The sequence below is a fragment of the Portunus trituberculatus genome, chromosome 38, assembly GCF_017591435.1.
Source record: "Portunus trituberculatus isolate SZX2019 chromosome 38, ASM1759143v1, whole genome shotgun sequence".
NCBI classification, from domain to species: Eukaryota; Metazoa; Arthropoda; class Malacostraca; order Decapoda; family Portunidae; genus Portunus; species Portunus trituberculatus.
The window spans coordinates 33174887-33193296 of NC_059292.1; the positions used below are offsets into that span (position 1 = coordinate 33174887).

Consider the following 18410-nt stretch of genomic DNA (forward strand, 5'->3'; position numbering starts at 1 on the left):
TTGAAAATATTCTATGGTCAACTGTTTTTAATGCCATGGAGTAGATATTAAGCACACTAATGGTGAGTGGCTATACTCATGCCATCCCACAACATCCATGCCATATGGCATTTATTGTGTTTTAGCTATTTGCTACACTAATACACTGCTATTTTTGTTGAATTACATATATCTTTACTTTTGAAAACTTGTGCGTTGTAATCAAGTAACTTCCTCATGATGGCAATGCTCAACATTGCTGCCCTTTCCTCCCATGCATCTCCTCTCTAATTCTTAGTGCATTTGTATCATATTAAATTGTCCTGTAACTTCTAAACCATGGCATTAAAAGCATTAGACCATAGAATAGTATATATATATATATATATATATATATATATATATATATATATATATATATATATATATATATATATATATATATATATATATATATATATATATATATATATATATATATATATATATATATATATATGTAAATATTCCACTATAATTTAAGTGAATTGATAGAAGTCTTTTTATTTATCTTTTTTGACAATTTTCTTAAGTAACATGATTAGGTTTTAAGTGAAAACCTGTAATGATATTTCATTAATTATAAAAAAGATAGCCTAAAACAAATTAATTATCTTGTTCATTAAATTTGACTTCATTATTAGTAGTCCATTTCACATTAAGGGAAAAGCTTTTCTTATGAAATATTTCACACAGCCATTTGCACTTTTATTTTGGCTCATGGCCTTAGCACCATATGCTTCATTGTTTTAGAGAGGCATTCTTTCTGATAGTTGTTATTAAAAGGAGAGGGGTGATTCTGGTCTCATCCATCCTTCCTCAGATGTGATGGTAAGCCCATCCACCAAGTCATGATTTTGTTATAAATTGTTGTGTGGCTTCCTTTGTTCAGTTATTTTTTTTTTATTTGTGTGCCACCCTCCTTGCTATGTAACGCACTATAATTATGCAAGAAAAATCTGATTTTATGTAATGAATCCTCAGAAATTGAATAGAATATGTTGATTATTATGTAATACATATGTGGGAATATCTTCTACTTCACAAAGTAAACACACACACACACACACACACACACACACACACACACACACACACACACACACACACACACACACACGGAACGGACTGGACAGAAAGGTGGTGTGTGCAAAGTCTATACACGACTTTAAGAGAAGATTAGACACTGTGAGATACAGAGACAGGACAACACAAGCATAGGATCCCCTCCCGTAAAATACAACTAGGTAAATACACACATAGTGGAATGTGAGAAAGCCTTTGTAATAAATCAGGGATTGAAGGAGGAGATACAGCAAATAAAGAAACAAAATGATATACTAAAGGCTACATGTCACGACTACGAAGACTCCTTAAGGAGCCTACAAAAAAAAGTACAGGATGGGATCGAAGACAGAGTAGAAAGTGGAATGGGTAAAAACAAACTGAAGGAATTACAAAATGCATGGAATCAGGAACAGGAAGAGGAAAAAGTTTATTTTTCAGAGGTAAAGAGACAAATTCAGGAAAAAAAAGTAATTAGGATGAAAGAAGATCTAGTGAGAGATACAGTGGATAAGAGGAAATGTTTCTTAATTTTTTTGAAAAAGAAAAAAAATCCAAGCAAGTTCATGAGAGAGCATGAAGAGAGAGAGAGAATTGGCCAAAACTATTATCAAACAGGTTCAGGACAGCACACAGGAGTTGGACCAGGAAGTGGAGGAAGTGATTAGGCTGGGAAAATTTAGTGAATGGGGTAATAGACATATGAAAGTGAGAATGAGATCACAGGTGGCGGTGGAAGAAATTATGACAAGGAAAGGGAAGCTGGCTGGTGATACTGAACGTAAAGATATATGGATAAAAAGAGATATGAACCTGGAAGAGAGGAAAAAAGAGAAAGTGCTAAGAAATGAAGCTAAGGAAAAAAACGAGAAAAGGACGGAGATGGAGAAAAAGAATTTCAACTGGAGGGTTCTAGATATGAGACTAAAGAAGTGGTATCTATGGAAGAAGGAGGAGACAAGAAATTAAGAGTGACTTATGATAATATAGATGGGTTGTTATTCAGCGTGTTGGAGGTTAGAGATTATTTAAAAGGAAAAAAAGCTGGATGTAATGTGCATCGTTGAAACAAAATTAAAAGAGGAGATCCATGTTAACTTTAAAGAGGAGGGATATAATAGTTGGAGAAGAAACAGAAAGGGTAAAGGGGAGAAGTGCTAATAATGGTTTGTTAAGATATATGTGTGGAGGATGTGCAACATAGTGATGGCATGGTAGAAGTAATGGTAGTAACAGTCCATACAGAGAAATTGAAAAAAAAAAAGAAAAATCATAGTTACATATGTGCCACCTAAGACAAATACATGGGGAACCGAGGAACATAAGGGTATGCAAAGAGAGGTGATTAAGTGCTTAGATAATATGGTAAGAAGAGATAGAAAAATGCTATTAGTTGGAGACTTTAACTGTGAAAAAATTAACTGGAGAGAGATGGAAGTAATGGATAATGCTGGACAATGGAGTGAGGTGGTGTTACAGTTGACTATGGTAAATACAATGTATCTGTGGGTGGAGGAGTCAACAAGGTACAGGGGGAAGAAGAAGCATCATTGCATGACCTAGTATTCACAAAGAAGCCAGAGCTCCCTCCCAGCATACAATATCTTAGTCCAATGGGAAGGAGTGATCATGGGACATTAGAGCTGGAGATACAGGAGGAGGATGGGATAAGATACATAGATGACTACAAAAAAAGAGAGATTGAATTATGCAAGAACATATTTTGAAAAATTAGGGAAATTTTTTGCTGACATTGAATGGAGAAAGATTATGTACGGAAGGACAATACAAGGGAAATATGAAATATTCATACAGAAATATAACGAAGGAGTAAAGAAATACATACCTTTTTATAGAGTTAAGAAAAATATATACACTTGGTACAATGCTGGATGCACAGATGATAAAAAGGCAAAAGATAAAGCTTGGAAGAAACTCAAAACAGAGAAATGACAATAACAGACAGTAGTATAAGGATGCGAGAAATGAATATATTAGAGTAAGGAGAGAGGTAAAAAGAAACTTTGAGAAAGATGTGGTGCATAAAAGTGAAGACAAACCCAAGCTTTTCTACATATTCATAAATGGTAAGATGAAGAACAAGGAAACAATAGAAAAAATAATCAAAGGAGGGAAGACATATCAATCAGAGAAGGAAATGTGTGAAATAATAAATGAGAGCTTCAAAACTGTGTTCACTGTAGAAAAAGATTTTACAGAACCAAATAGGACATTGCATTGCCAAGGATTACAGGAAATCACAGTGTACAAAGAGGATATTGGAAGATTATTAGATAATTTGGATGTCAGAAAAGCAATGGGGCCAGATGGTGTATCAGGCAGGGTGCTAAAAGAATGTCAAGAGCAACTGTTGGATCCAATTTGAGAAATGATTACAAGTTCACTAAATGAAGGGAAAGTTCCACTAGAATGGAAGAGAGCCAACATAATACTGGTATTTAAAGGAGGAAAGGCAACTGAGCCATTAAATTATAGACCAGTGTCACTTGCAAGTGTTATGGGGAAGTTGTGGGAAATAATTATCAAAGAAAAATGGGTTAAACATCTGGAAGAACAAGTCATATCAAACAGACAATTTGGGTTCAGGACAGGATGGTCATATGTGTTGAACTTATTGAGCTTCTACTCAAGAGTAATAGAAGGACTGGAAAGCAGAGATGGTTGGGTGGACACAGTATACCTAGACATAAAAAAGGCTTTTGATAAAGTCCCTCATGGAAGACTACTTTGGAAACTAGAGAACATAGGAGGACTGCGAGGAACTTTGTTAGAATGGACAAGGGATTATTTGAAGGACAGGGAGATGAGAACTGTGATCAGAGATACATACTCATCTTGGGGCAAAGTAACAAGCGGAGTGCCACAAGGGTCAGTGTTAGCCCCCATTATGTTTCAGATTTATGTAAATGACATTCACAATGGGGTAAACAATTATATTAATTTATTTGCTGATGATGCAAAGCTGCTAAGAGTTATCAAAATGTAGGAGGACAGTTTGCTGTTACAGGAAGATGTAAACAAAATCTGAGTGGAGTAAGAAGTGGAAATTGGACTTCAATGCCAAGAAATGTCATGTAATAGAACTAGGAAAGAGCAAGAGATGACTAGTATGGAACTATCTGATGGAAGAGGAGCAAATAATGAAGACTAAAGAGAAAAAAAGATCTGGAAGTGATTATACAGGAAAATCTGAATCCCAAAAAACATATAAGCAAGATATTTGGATTATCATATAAAATGATGACTAATATAAGAGTGGCATTTCAATTCATGAACAAAGATATGATGAAAAATACTATCACAAGCATAATACATCCAAAACTGGAATATGTAGCTGTGGTGTGATCTCCGAGCTCTAAAAAAGATAAAAGAAGATTAAAACGGATATAGAAGATTGATACAAAGATGGTGCCAGAACTAAATGACCTAACATAAAGAAGAACAGCAAAAGGAAATGGGACTACTAACCTTACAAGATAGAAGAGAACGAGGAGACCAAATAACAATGTACAAGAGAGTCAATGGCATTGAACAAATAGACAAGGAAGACCTGCTGCTGGTGACAGAAGATGATGGAATGACAAGAGGACATGTAAAGATCAGGATGACGCAGTGTATGAAGAATATTTGAAAATACAGTTTTCCACATAGGATAGTGAAAAAGTGGAATGCATTGAATAATGAAGTTGTTATAACACATAATGTGCATAACTTTAAGGAAAAATTGGATAAATGGAGACATGGAGACAGGACAATATGAGCCCCGCTCGAACCCTGTACAATACAACTAGGTAAATAGTCACACGCACACACACACACACACACACACACACACACACACACACACACACACACACACACACACACACACACACACACACACAGGAAGATTTAAATAAGATCTATAAATGGAGCAAGAAGTGGAAATTGGAGTTTAATGCCAAGAAATGTCACATAATGGAACTAGGAAAGTGTAAGAAAAGACCAGTATGGAACTATCTGATGGGAGAGGAGCAAATAACGAACGCTAAAGAGGAAAAAGATCTTGGAGTGATCATACAAGAAAATCTGAGCCCTGATAAACACATAAACAAGATATTTGGACTATCATATAGGATGTTGACTAATATAAGAGTGGCATTTCATTACATGGATAAAGATATGATGAAAAAAATCATCACAAGCATGATACGCCCAAGGCTGGAATATGCAGCAGTGGTATGGTCTCCGAGTTCTAAAAAAGATATAAGAAAACTGGAAAGGATACAGAAGATTGCTACAAAGATGGTGCCGGAATTAAAGGACCTCACATATGAAGAACGACTGAAGGAAATGGGACTGCCAACCTTACAAGATAGAAGAGAATGCAGGGACCTAATAACAATGTATAAGATAGTAAATGATATTGAAAAGATAGACAAAGAAGACCTGGTGCTGTTGGCAGAAGAGGATGGAAGGACAAGAGGACATGAAAAGATCAGGATGAGGCAGTGTGTGAAGGATGTTGGAAAATACAGTTTTCCACACAGAACGGTGGAAAAATAGAATGCATTGGATAATGGAATTGTTGCAGCACATAGTGTGCATAACTCTAAGGAAAAATTAGATAAATGGAGATATGGAGACAGGACACTATGAGCCCCGCTCAAACCCTGTACAATACAACTAGGTTAATACACACACACACACACACACAGACACACAAGTGGTTAGATGTGACTCACAATCAAGAATTCGAGTCCCAGTAAGCGGGAAATGGGCAAATCAAATGTGGTCTTAAGAGAAAAGGTAATGAACTGAGTGGCCTGGTGGGTGTGTGTGGATCTCAGTAGAAGATGTTGTGAGAGCTGATAATAATGAAGACTGGCTGGATGACCAGGGCAAATGAGTTATTAAAAACAAAAAAAAAAAAAAGAAAAATTTGTACCAATAAGACAACATAGAGAAGTTGGAAAGCAGGACTGGTTTAACGATAGATGTGAAAAGGCTAGAACAAGAAAAGAGGATGCATGGAAGAGGTGGAGAAGGAAAAGACGGATTAAGCAGTGGAAAGTTACAAAAGAGCAAGAAATGAATATGTGTTGATTAGAAGAGAAGAAAGAAAGAAACAAGAAAAGGATATAATTGATAAATGTAAAGACCAACCAAGGCTTTTTTACAGACATGTGAACAACAACATCAAAAATAGAGAAAGTATTGAAAGTTTAGAAGTAAATGGAGTATACAGTGAAGATCCCAGGGAAATGGCAGAGGCTATGAATGGATGCTTTCGGAAGGTATTCACAAAGGAGACTGCTTTTGACAAACCACTGGTAATGGAACAGAAAGGGATTATGAAGGAGTTTCAAGTAACGGTGGAGGAGATCAAGAACATGATGGGGAGTTTAGAAGTGAGAAAAGCTGTGGGACCTGATGGGGTATCAGGATGGATTTTAAGAGAATGCAGGGAGCAATTGGCAGAAAAAGTTTGTGAAGTAATTGATGCCTCATTAAGGGAAGGTGTAGTGCCCCAAGACTGGAAAAGAGCTAACATTGTCCCAATCTATAAATCAGGTAACAAGAGAGACCCATTGAACTATAGACCAGTGTCACTTACAAGTGTGGTAGCTAAGATGTGTGAGAGGGTGGTGAAGAATAGATGGACAGACTTCTTGGAGAAAATGACATACTTTGTGAGTGTCAATTTGGTTTTAGAAAGGGCGTTCATGCACGACAAACCTGATATGTTACTATTCGAGGGTGATAGATGTAATACAGGAAAGAGATGGTTGGGCTGATGGAATATATCTGGATTTAAAAAAGGCCTTTGATAAGGTACCACACCAGAGACTGATCTGGAAACTTGAAATGGTAGGAGGAGTGCATGGCAGTTTACTAAAATGGATGGAAGACTTTTGGTAGGAAGAGAAATGAGAACAATAATTAAGGACAGACCATCAGAATGGGGATTGGTGGAGAGTGGAGTTCCACAGGGATCAGTGTTGGCACCAGTAATGTTCGCAGTCTACATAAATGACATGGTGGATGGGGTGTCCAGTTATGTGAGCCTATTTGCAGACGATGCAAAATTGTTAAGAAAAGTGAGATGTGACAAAGATTGCGAACTACTCCAGGAAGACTTGGACAGAATATGGAAATGGAGCTGTACATGGCAAATGGAGTTCAACACGACAAAATGCAAGAAAATAGAGTTTGGCAAGAGTGAAAGAAGAATCAGGAGTATGTACAAGATAGGAAATGAAGACATAAAACCAGTCATGAAGAAAAGACCTTGGGGTGACAATTACCAATGACCTATCGCCAGAGAGACATATAAACAAAATAATTGGAGAAGTATTGAACTTATTGAGGAACATAAGAGTGGCGTCAGATATCTAGATGAAGAAATGATGAAGAAAATAATTACTGCAATGATAAGACCGAGGCTTGAATATGCAACAATACAGTGGGCTCCGAACTTAAAGAAACACATAAGGAAACTAGAGAAAGTACAGAGGGCTGCAACGAAAATGGTGCCTGACTTAAGAGATTTGACTTATGAAGACAGACTGAAAAGAATGCAACTTCCAACCCTGGAAAACAGAAGAGAAAGGGGAGACCTGATAGCAATATACAGAGTGATGATTGGCATGGAAAAATGGATAGGGAAGATCTGTGTATGTGGAATGGAAGAATGTCGAGAGGGCATGGGAAAAACTAAAATGGCCACTTATAGGAGAGATGTGAAAAATATAGCTTCCTCATAGAAGGGTGGAAGCATGGAATAGTTTAGACGTGGAAGTGGTCAACGCAAGGAATATTCATGATTTTAAGAAAAAGCTGGACATTAATAGATATGGAGACGGGACAACACGAGCATAGCTCTTTTCCCGTATGTTACAATTAGGTAAATACAATTAGGTAAATACACACACACACACACACACACACACACACACACACACACACACACACACACACACACACACACACACACACACACACACAGAATCTTGGATATGAGACTGAGGAAGTGGTTCATAACCCAGAAAAGTACAGCAAGAAAGGACTAAAGAAACTTACATATGAGCGAAATGTAATGTATTCCAACATAAATGGAGTGATATCGGGGATTTTAGAACTCAACGATTACTTGAGGGACAAGAACCCAGATATTGTGGGTCTTACTGAAACAAAACTGAGAGAGGGAGAAGACCTGATGATGGTTGGAGAAGGAAATATAATGTTTGGAAAAGAAATAGAGTAGGTAAGATGGGAGGAGGAGTGATGTTGCTGGTTAAAAAAGATATAAAGGTGGATCAAGTGAAAAAAGGTATGGGAAAGGCAGAAGTGCTAAAGATCAGAGCAGAAACTAATGAAGGAAAAAAGAGGCACTACATAGTGGTGTACGTACCACCTAAGACAAATGCATGGTCAGTACAGGAATATGAAGAAATGATAAGTGATACAGGAACATGTCTGGAAGAAATGTTGGGTGGCTGTGAACGAACTATAATGATGGGAGATTTTAATTGTAAAGAGGTGTGTTGGGAGGACTGGTCAATGGAAGGATCAGAGACAACATGGGGAAATACACTATTGACACTGGCAATGGAAAATGTGTTAACTCAGTGGGTCAAAGAAGATACTAGGTTTGGAGGAGAGGGAGCATCGTCAAGACTGGACTTGGTCTTTAGTACAGAGCCAATGGTCATTGAGGAGATGAGGGTGGAGTGCCCTTTAGCAAAGAGTGATCATGCAGTTTTGGAGTTCAAGGTGATAGATGAAGAGAAATCTAGAAGAAATGAAGAATATAAAGTGGGAAGATGGAATTATGCCAAGACAGATTTTGGAAACCTAAAGAAATTCTTTCAAGAGACAAATTGGATGAAATTCAAGAGTGCTAAGGAGCAAATGAAAAGTGGAAGGAATTTATAAAAATATACAAAGAAGGTGAGAAAAATTTGTACCAATAAGACAACATAGAGAAGTTGGAAAGCAGGACTGGTTTAACGATAGATGTGAAAAGGCTAGAACAAGAAAAGAGGATGCATGGAAGAGGTGGAGAAGGAAAAGACGGATTAAGCAGTGGGAAAGTTACAAAAGAGCAAGAAATGAATATGTGTTGATTAGAAGAGAAGAAAGAAAGAAACAAGAAAAGGATATAATTGATAAATGTAAAGACCAACCAAGGCTTTTTACAGACATGTGAACAACAACATCAAAAATAGAGAAAGTATTGAAAGTTTAGAAGTAAATGGAGTATGCAGTGAAGATCCCAGGAAATGGCAGAGGCTATGAATGGATGCTTTCGGAAGGTATTCACAAAGGAGACTGCTTTTGACAAACCACTGGTAATGGAACAGAAAGGGATTATGAAGGAGTTTCAAGTAACTGTGGAGGAGATCAAGAACATGATGGGGAGTTTAGAAGTGAGAAAAGCTGTGGGACCTGATGGGGTATCAGGATGGATTTTAAGAGAATGCAGGGAGCAATTGGCAGAAAAAGTTTGTGAAGTAATTGATGCCTCATTAAGGGAAGGTGTAGTGCCCCAAGACTGGAAAAGAGCTAACATTGTCCCAATCTATAAATCAGGTAACAAGAGAGACCCATTGAACTATAGACCAGTGTCACTTACAAGTGTGGTAGCTAAGATGTGTGAGAGGGTGGTGAAGAATAGATGGACAGACTTCTTGGAGAAAATGACATACTTTGTGAGTGTCAATTTGGTTTTAGAAAAGGGCGTTCATGCACGACAAACCTGATATGTTACTATTCGAGGGTGATAGATGTAATACAGGAAAGAGATGGTTGGGCTGATGGAATATATCTGGATTTAAAAAAGGCCTTTGATAAGGTACCACACCAGAGACTGATCTGGAAACTTGAAATGGTAGGAGGAGTGCATGGCAGTTTACTAAAATGGATGGAAGACTTTTGGTAGGAAGAGAAATGAGAACAATAATTAAGGACAGACCATCAGAATGGGGATTGGTGGAGAGTGGAGTTCCACAGGGATCAGTGTTGGCACCAGTAATGTTCGCGGTCTACATAAATGACATGGTGGATGGGGTGTCCAGTTATGTGAGCCTATTTGCAGACGATGCAAAATTGTTAAGAAAAGTGAGATGTGACAAAGATTGCGAACTACTCCAGGAAGACTTGGACAGAATATGGAAATGGAGCTGTACATGGCAAATGGAGTTCAACACGACAAAATGCAAGAAAATAGAGTTTGGCAAGAGTGAAAGAAGAATCAGGAGTATGTACAAGATAGGAAATGAAGACATAAAACCAGTCATGAAGAAAAAGACCTTGGGGTGACAATTACCAATGACCTATCGCCAGAGAGACATATAAACAAAATAATTGGAGAAGTATTGAACTTATTGAGGAACATAAGAGTGGCGTTCGTATATTTAGATGAAGAAATGATGAAGAAAATAATTACTGCAATGATAAGACCGAGGCTTGAATATGCAACAATACAGTGGGCTCGAACTTAAAGAAACACATAAGGAAACTAGAGAAAGTACAGAGGGCTGCAACAAAATGGTGCCTGACTTAAGAGATTTGACTTATGAAGACAGACTGAAAAGAATGCAACTTCCAACCCTGGAAAACAGAAGAGAAAGGGGAGACCTGATAGCAATATACAGAGTGATGATTGGCATGGAAAAATGGATAGGGAAGATCTGTGTATGTGGAATGGAAGAATGTCGAGAGGGCATGGGAAAAACTAAAATGGCCACTTATAGGAGAGATGTGAAAAATATAGCTTCCTCATAGAAGGGTGGAAGCATGGAATAGTTTAGACGTGGAAGTGGTCAACGCAAGGAATATTCATGATTTTAAGAAAAAGCTGGACATTAATAGATATGGAGACGGGACAACACGAGCATAGCTCTTTTCCCATATGTTACAATTAGGTAAATACACACACACACACACACACACACACACACACACACACACACACACACACACACCAGATATTCAATGAAAACACTAGATACAGAGATGACGAGCCAGCAAAACTGGACCTGGTTTTGACGAGAGATCCAAATAATAAAATATGAGTACCCACTTGGAAAAAGTTATCATGAGGTAATAGAAATGGAGGTAGAGGTTAACAGTGGCAAATTAGATTAATCATGTAAAGAAGAAAGGTTAAATTACAGGAATGTGGACGTACAGAAACTTAAGTACGTACTTTGAAAATTTAAACTGAGAGGAGTTGCTAAGGGCAGAGAGAGTGCAGGTGAGATATAATATTTTCATAGAAGTGTGTGAAATAGGCATCATGAGATTTGTCCCAAAATATAAGCCAAGAGAGGAGGTATAAAAGGACTGGTTCAATGTAAGATGTGCCAGAGCAAAGAAAAAGAGGGACAAAGCATGGAAAAATGAGAGAGAAACAGAAATCCAAGAAACAAGGAAGATTTCACCTTAGCAAGGAATGATTACGTGAAAGTGAGGAAGGAAGAAGAGAGAGAATATGAAAAGGACGTCTTGGAAAAATGTAAAGAGCAGCCAATACTTTTATATAAATTCATAAATGGAAAAATTAAACTGAAGGAGGCTACTGAAAGACTGAGAGGAGAACACGGGATAATTGATGATCTGAAAAGCATGGCGGTATTGTTAAACAACAGATTCAACAAGTTTTTACTCAAGAGTCCAAATTTGAGAAGCTGCATGATCGTGAAGAGGATATTCACTTAGGCGAGATCATAGTAGAAAAGCTGGAAATATATAAATTGATGGAAGAAATAGAGGAGGGAAAGGCAATGGGACCGGATGAAATTTCAGGTTGCATGCTGAGAGCATGCAAGGAAGAACTGGTGGGCCCTATACACGACATCATAAATTGCTCAATAGAAAGTGGCACTGTACCGGTGAAATGGAAAACAGCCGAAGTGGTTCCCATATACAGGCAAACCCCGCTTAACGAAGGGGTTACATTCCTAAAAAAACCTTCGTTAAGCGAAACTTCGTTAAGCGAACCGATTATAACAAAGTGAGAGTGCATCATAGTAGAGTGAAAGGTTTAATGAAAGTAAAAATTATGAAGTTAAACATTTAGGTAATTTAATTTAAGTCATTATAATGTACACTAATGTATGTATGTACGTAACTTTATAATGTTGATCTTAAATTTATGAAGGGAGGGAGAGTGAAACAGGAAAGACACAGTAGTGTCAGCAAGTAGTTTGCTGAGAACTTTTCTTTATGCCATGAGATGTAATAGCACCCTAATCTAACCCACTAAAATGAATAGTATATGTGCAATATGGAATGAAACAAACTGTCTAATATGAAAAATATTAATGTTGTAAAACTTAACTATTGTAGTTGGAGTGTGGGCCAGGCAGAGGTTGAAGATATAGTGTCAGAAGCCACTTTTTACTGGGGTAACTACAGTCCCCCTCAAGGCGGCATCCAGCTATCACCATCTCCCTCTCACACATCTGCTAGAGTTCACTTTCCCTAGGAATCCTTGCATGTCAGCCCCATATATTTTGGCTGCATGCTCTAATTGATATCTAGTATCAGTTCTGAGTCACTTAGTTCACCCAACATGTCTCTACGATCACGAAAACTTTTCAGGTGGCGTCGTCGCTGCCCCACTGCTTCCGCCATGTTGACTCTTATGATTCGACATAGCGATGCTATTCTTGATCCCACCCAAACATAACGGGACCGCGAGTTTATGATAAGCTAACGTGAGACATAAGGCTTATGTTTCACGTAAGTCATGGTGTCCGCCATCTTGTGGACTTATGTTTCCCTTATGTCGAATCATAGTTTTATAAATACGGCCCCTGAGCTAAGAGGGATGACATACAAGAAGAGACTGAGGGCTTTGGATCTACCAACACTGGAGCAGAGAAAAGAGAGGGGGGGACCTAATACAAGTCGACAAACTAAAGAATGGAGTGGATGTAATAGATAACGAGGAGCTGTTACTAAGAGATAAAGTCACCAGTAGAAGCATAAGATGTCATAGTAAAAAGTTGAGGATGGGAAGATGCTTCAAGCATGAGAAAAAATCCAGCTTTCCACAAAGAAGCATAGAGACATGGAATAGCCTGAGTGAAGATGTTGTGTCAGCAAAGACTGTGCATAGCTTTAAAGAAAAGTTGGACAAATCTAGATATGGAGACAGGGCCACGAGCATAATGCCCAGGCCCTGTAAAACTACAACTAGGTAAACACACACACACACACACACACACACACACACACACACACACACACACACACACACACACACACACACACACACACACACACACACACACACACACACACACACACACATTCCATAAACTTGAGACTTGAAAGGCATTTCCCTGTATTGTAAAAGAAGTGTTACAAGATGACTGTGCATGCTGAGTCTAACTGTCTTCTTGGGGCTTCAATCTTGAACTGCAATATATTATATACCAGTAGAGCTTCTTTTTTTTTATTATTATTATTATTATTATTATTATTATTATTATTATTATTATTATTATTATTCCTGAAGAGTGTACTAAATAGGTTGTTAGATAATCAGATTGACTAAATGATTTAAAAAATTAATAGATAATATAGTTTTAATTTTTATTTTTATTTATTTAAATTTCCTTTTTCAGTAATGAAGCAGATTGCAATGTGGAGGAAATTGAAACAGATAACATTGAAAAATGTGGTGTTGCTGCTGAAGACACCACTGAGACAATGCAAGTAACAGATATTGCTAAGGTGAGATGGCGTGATTCCATTTAAGTAACAATACAGAAATACTTAAATAATGCTATGCTTACAGTAGTCTCTCTCTCTCTCTCTCTCTCTCTCTCTCTCTCTCTCTCTCTCTCTCTCTCTCTCTCTCTCTCTCTCTCTCTCTCTCTCTCTCTCTCTCTCTCTCTCTCTCTCATTTTAAGTTCCATGCTGCTCATCACCATTTTCATCACCACCAGGTCTCCTTCCCATGTTACCAGGTGTGCAGTGTAGTTCAAAAGCAAGTTTACAGTTGCAGGAGATGACATGCTACAGAACTCAGCTCTCAGAGAATGGATATAACTGGGCACAGTGGATACTATTCTCATATTGTATAGGATGGCAGTGAAATAATAATGAGCTTCTAGTCAAGTTATGGTGGTTTATTTCTTAATATTTTCATAATTTTAATTATGGAATATTTGAGGAACAGTGCAACGTACATTAACAGAATGAAGTTGCAAATTAAATAATAGAACAGCATGCTGAATATACATTCTCCATTTTTATTTCAAATATATTAAAGTGCCAAATTTAATTAATCAGTACCTCAACCTGTACCTCCATACTGTTAGTGTGAGGTTCAGTACCTTTCATACTTTTCCTTAAGAATATGTTGTGAAGTTGACAAATTTTACTTTGCACTTAATAAATACAGTCCCTTGCCTGTGGTGTAAAAGACTTTTATACTTCATTGTTTTAGTTACTTATGATTTTGAAATAGTTTTTAAATTTGAAATTTACTTTGAGAGTCTTTCCTTAGGAAGCAGATCCAAGTGAAAGCAACTTGATCCTGAGAAGCAATAAAATAGAAGAAGAGTCTGAACCAAGCAAGATCATTAATGTTACCAATGAAGATAGCATGCATCATGTTGAGCTGTCTACTGACTCTGCTTGTGAGTGATTTTGTTTAACTACTTCAAGTTAAATATGTGCATATATTCTAGCATATCATGTTTAGCCTTGTTTTGTGTTTGTTGCTGATATGATTATTGTTTAAAGCAATTGTTGTTGATAATCCTCTGCATAGATCTCTATAGATCTCTACTATAGAATGATCAGAAAAGAGACATGAGATGAAGTCGCAGAGAGAAGGATAGGAGGTGCAGGAGAGAGGTTTGGAAATCAAAGCTATGTGCCAGACTTTATGAAAAGCTTTTGATATGTCTAAGGCAACAGCAAAAGTTGCACCATAATCCCTAAAAGAAAATGACATAGACTCAGTAAGGAAAGCCAGAATATCACTGATAGAGCAGCCTTGACATTACATGATTTCTTGGAAAGAAAGGAAATAGGTCAAATTTAAAGACTTTAATTTCAAGCCTCAACTGTTTTAAGACCAAGACATTAAAATTAGGAATGTAAAAAAAAATGTAATTACTTGAAATGAAGTCATTAAGACAATTGAGGAGGGAAATTACTTGATAGAGTGAGAGAGAAATATTTGAAAACCAGCACAGTTTGTTAAAGAGAATGTATCAGGTTGTAGAAGAGTTTTACCTATGGAGAGAAATGGATAAATATTGCATTCAACTTGTATTCAATGGTAAATAGATATGATTAGATGTTGTAATGTTATGCTTGATTTTCAGTGTCAGCAAGTGACGATCTAAGTGAAAGGCGCAGCAGCAACTCGAGCCTCACTTCTGTCACCTCCCGAGGTTCCATCATGTCTCCTCCTGAATTTAATGGAGCAGCTGCACCCACCACTGCTGCAAACATTACCACCAAAATGGTTAACCTGAAGGGTAAATTGAGTGGAGCCTTCAGCTACTGGACAGGAAAGGAAAAGTCTCCACCACAGGAAAAACCATGTATGTACTTATGCTCTCATTTAGTAACAGATTTTTGTATAATCAATTTGATAGACCGTGCTGCTCTCTTATGTACTACCTATCACACATCAGTTTTTAGGAGACAGTTTGGTTTATCATAGAGGCTGTCCATAATAGATAATTTAATCTTTTTTTTTTTTTTTTTTTTTACTATCCTTTGTTGTATTTCATTTATATCTGATTGTTTTCAGCTGCAACTGCCACTCCAAATCCATCACCAAGTGAACCAGGGGATGATGTTCCCCTCTCCCCCACCACTGGAGGCTCACTCTCCCAAGATTCTGCACTTACTGAAACTGATTCTTCTGTTAACTTTTGTCAGTCTCCTCCAGAAAAGTTTGCAGCTCTTGTTCCATCAGATTGTGGTTTGCCCCTTGAAATCTTTACCAAAGTTAGTATTACAGCTGTTTACAATGATGTGCTATTATAAAGTGATAAAAGATAGATTCACAAGTTTTAAACCATTTCATTTTTCACTCACCATTATCTAACCTTTTCATTTTAGTATGTAATGTGTTTGTTAGTCAAAGCATACTGGAAGCTCGATTTGACTAAATGATTCAGTTCATTTCTATAAATCTAACTTTTTGTTCTTGCACATAAATTTCAGTGAAAGAAGAGTATGTAATCTGTCAGGTCCATTAAAAACAGTAAGTAATGGTAAATGCACTAATCCATATTTAACCCAGTGGATAGCAGATAATTTATCACTTGGAATCTATTGAAAATTTAATTTCAAGCATGCCTTTTATCCACAAGATATTACAATAACTTCTGTCCTTCTTTCTTTTAGGGGAACTTGCTTCATCCTTACCTCTCATTACAATATCTAGATGTCCTGAGTGCTCCTACAACCCGAGCTTTCCTTGTTGGAGCTTCAAACACTCTCTTCATTCATAAGAGGCCTCTTTATGATGTACTTGTTCAAGTAAGTCGAACTATGATATTCAAAAGCTATTCTTTGAAATAATCAAGAAAACCAGTAATGAGGGCATTTTCTTTTACGTATGGCTTACTTGCTTTCATCAGTAGTCATTAAATGTGACTGATGTATGTCACATGCTAAAAGTTAAGCTTTTATGAATATTGCAGCTAGAGGAGGGAAAGATAGAAATCCCAGATCCTGATCTGAAGCGACAACTAAGCCTTTCTATGGAAGATCTTCGTTTTGCAGAAAATATTGTTCGTCAGGTATGAATATGCAGTCAGTCTTTTCCCTTGTTATACTCTTTTGAACTCTTTGATGAGATCAGCAAAGATCTCTGGTTGTTCTCCATACATTATATTTGTATAGTCTTCTAAGTAGTATTTTATTTTATGTACTTCATTAACTTGGCATATTATTCTCCAGGTTGAGGCTGTCAGTGCAACTTTGAATACAAACAAAGCTCCAAATGGTACACATCCTACTATCAACCATCCTGATGTGTTCCTTGAGGGAGTTGGTTGGGTTGGTGGAGAGGAATGGCTCCGCTACCAGTTTAAAGTTTATCTGTTATCTCTTTTGCGATCATCTGTCTGCCCAGGTAATAAAGGGAAGAAAAAAAATTTACTTAAATTCAGAAGGTTATTGAGTGTATCTCTAATTAATTGTTGTCCATTTTTCTTACTTAGATCTTTACGCTTTGTGGAAGTTCGTTACCAGAGCAGTTTAAAAGGAAAATTTTGCTCATGATGGTTTACCTTCTAAGAGTACTTGAATTGATTTTTCACAGAGGGAAGTAGAGAGTATGAAGTCTTCAATGGAAACTTCATGACAGCTTGGAAAGGCACACACAATTTCCGTGTTTGGGTAGCATCTGGTCCCTATACCTCACTGATGGAACTAACACCAGGCCATCCACATGCCGGTCACCTCTCCATGACAGACATGAGGATAAGGCTTTCACAGTAAGTATTGTATTTTCTTTTCATTTTATTGATGGAAGAAATTATGATAATTAGCATTGCATATATTAGAAGAACTTGAAAAGATCATTACACCAGACCACTAAATGTAAAATTTTGAGGGACTTGATGGTCAGTTCTATCCATGGTAGGACAGAGAGGATTTTTAATGATACTTTTTTTTCTGGCCTATAGCACCCATAGGTAACTTGAAGAGTATTGGAAGTGCTGTTATGCTTCCATCCATTAGTGGTGTAGACAATTTTATTTATAGTGGTACCCATATTAGGGCCCATATCACCACCAAAGTGCATCTTTGGTGTAACCATCTAGAACCTGGGTATCATGGTGACATGTAAGTAACTTTAAACCACTTGACAAATGGAAAAGTATCAAGGTGATACATGGTGGGATTCGAATCTGCACATGGACATCTGCCTGATCCCACGCTCACAACCTTATCTACTATGCCACCACCACTTTAAGTTGTTGTTTCATCGTTCTTAGTATTAGAAAGAGTTTAAAGATCAATTGAGGAAAGAGATATTTAAAATTATTAAGTAATATCTAATTTTTCAGCACTATTCAAGGCCTTGACAAAAGTCGACGCATAAATCAAACACTCGCCACAACTGGTACAGCTGTGGTTAAGACAAAGGAAGCTGTTGGTAAGTTGTGCAGTAATTGTAGCTTGTAATCCATAAACTGAAGTTTAGCATCAAAATAAATTACAAAAAATTTATATTGCATAAAACTGAATGGTTGAAATTTGAGTGCCTTGTTGCTCCTCCCAACAAGTATGAGGAGATGGAATGAAGTTTTAAAAATATGTACCACACT

At 37.2% G+C, this 18410-nt stretch overlaps 1 protein-coding gene across 6 annotated transcripts in view; it reads left to right on the forward strand.

The window, feature by feature from the left end:
- LOC123514950 (late secretory pathway protein AVL9 homolog) overlaps positions 1 to 18410 on the forward strand; it is a 32076-nt gene that overhangs the window by 6684 nt on the left and 6982 nt on the right. For all 6 annotated transcript variants that reach the window (XM_045273221.1, XM_045273223.1, XM_045273222.1 and 3 more), the window contains 9 exons: positions 13725 to 13833; positions 14612 to 14744; positions 15441 to 15662; positions 15875 to 16074; positions 16477 to 16611; positions 16776 to 16874; positions 17035 to 17209; positions 17399 to 17573; positions 18150 to 18238. In XM_045273221.1, coding sequence (XP_045129156.1) covers positions 13725 to 13833; positions 14612 to 14744; positions 15441 to 15662; positions 15875 to 16074; positions 16477 to 16611; positions 16776 to 16874; positions 17035 to 17209; positions 17399 to 17573; positions 18150 to 18238 — 1337 coding nt within the window. The remainder of the gene's footprint in view (positions 1 to 13724; positions 13834 to 14611; positions 14745 to 15440; positions 15663 to 15874; positions 16075 to 16476; positions 16612 to 16775; positions 16875 to 17034; positions 17210 to 17398; positions 17574 to 18149; positions 18239 to 18410) is intronic.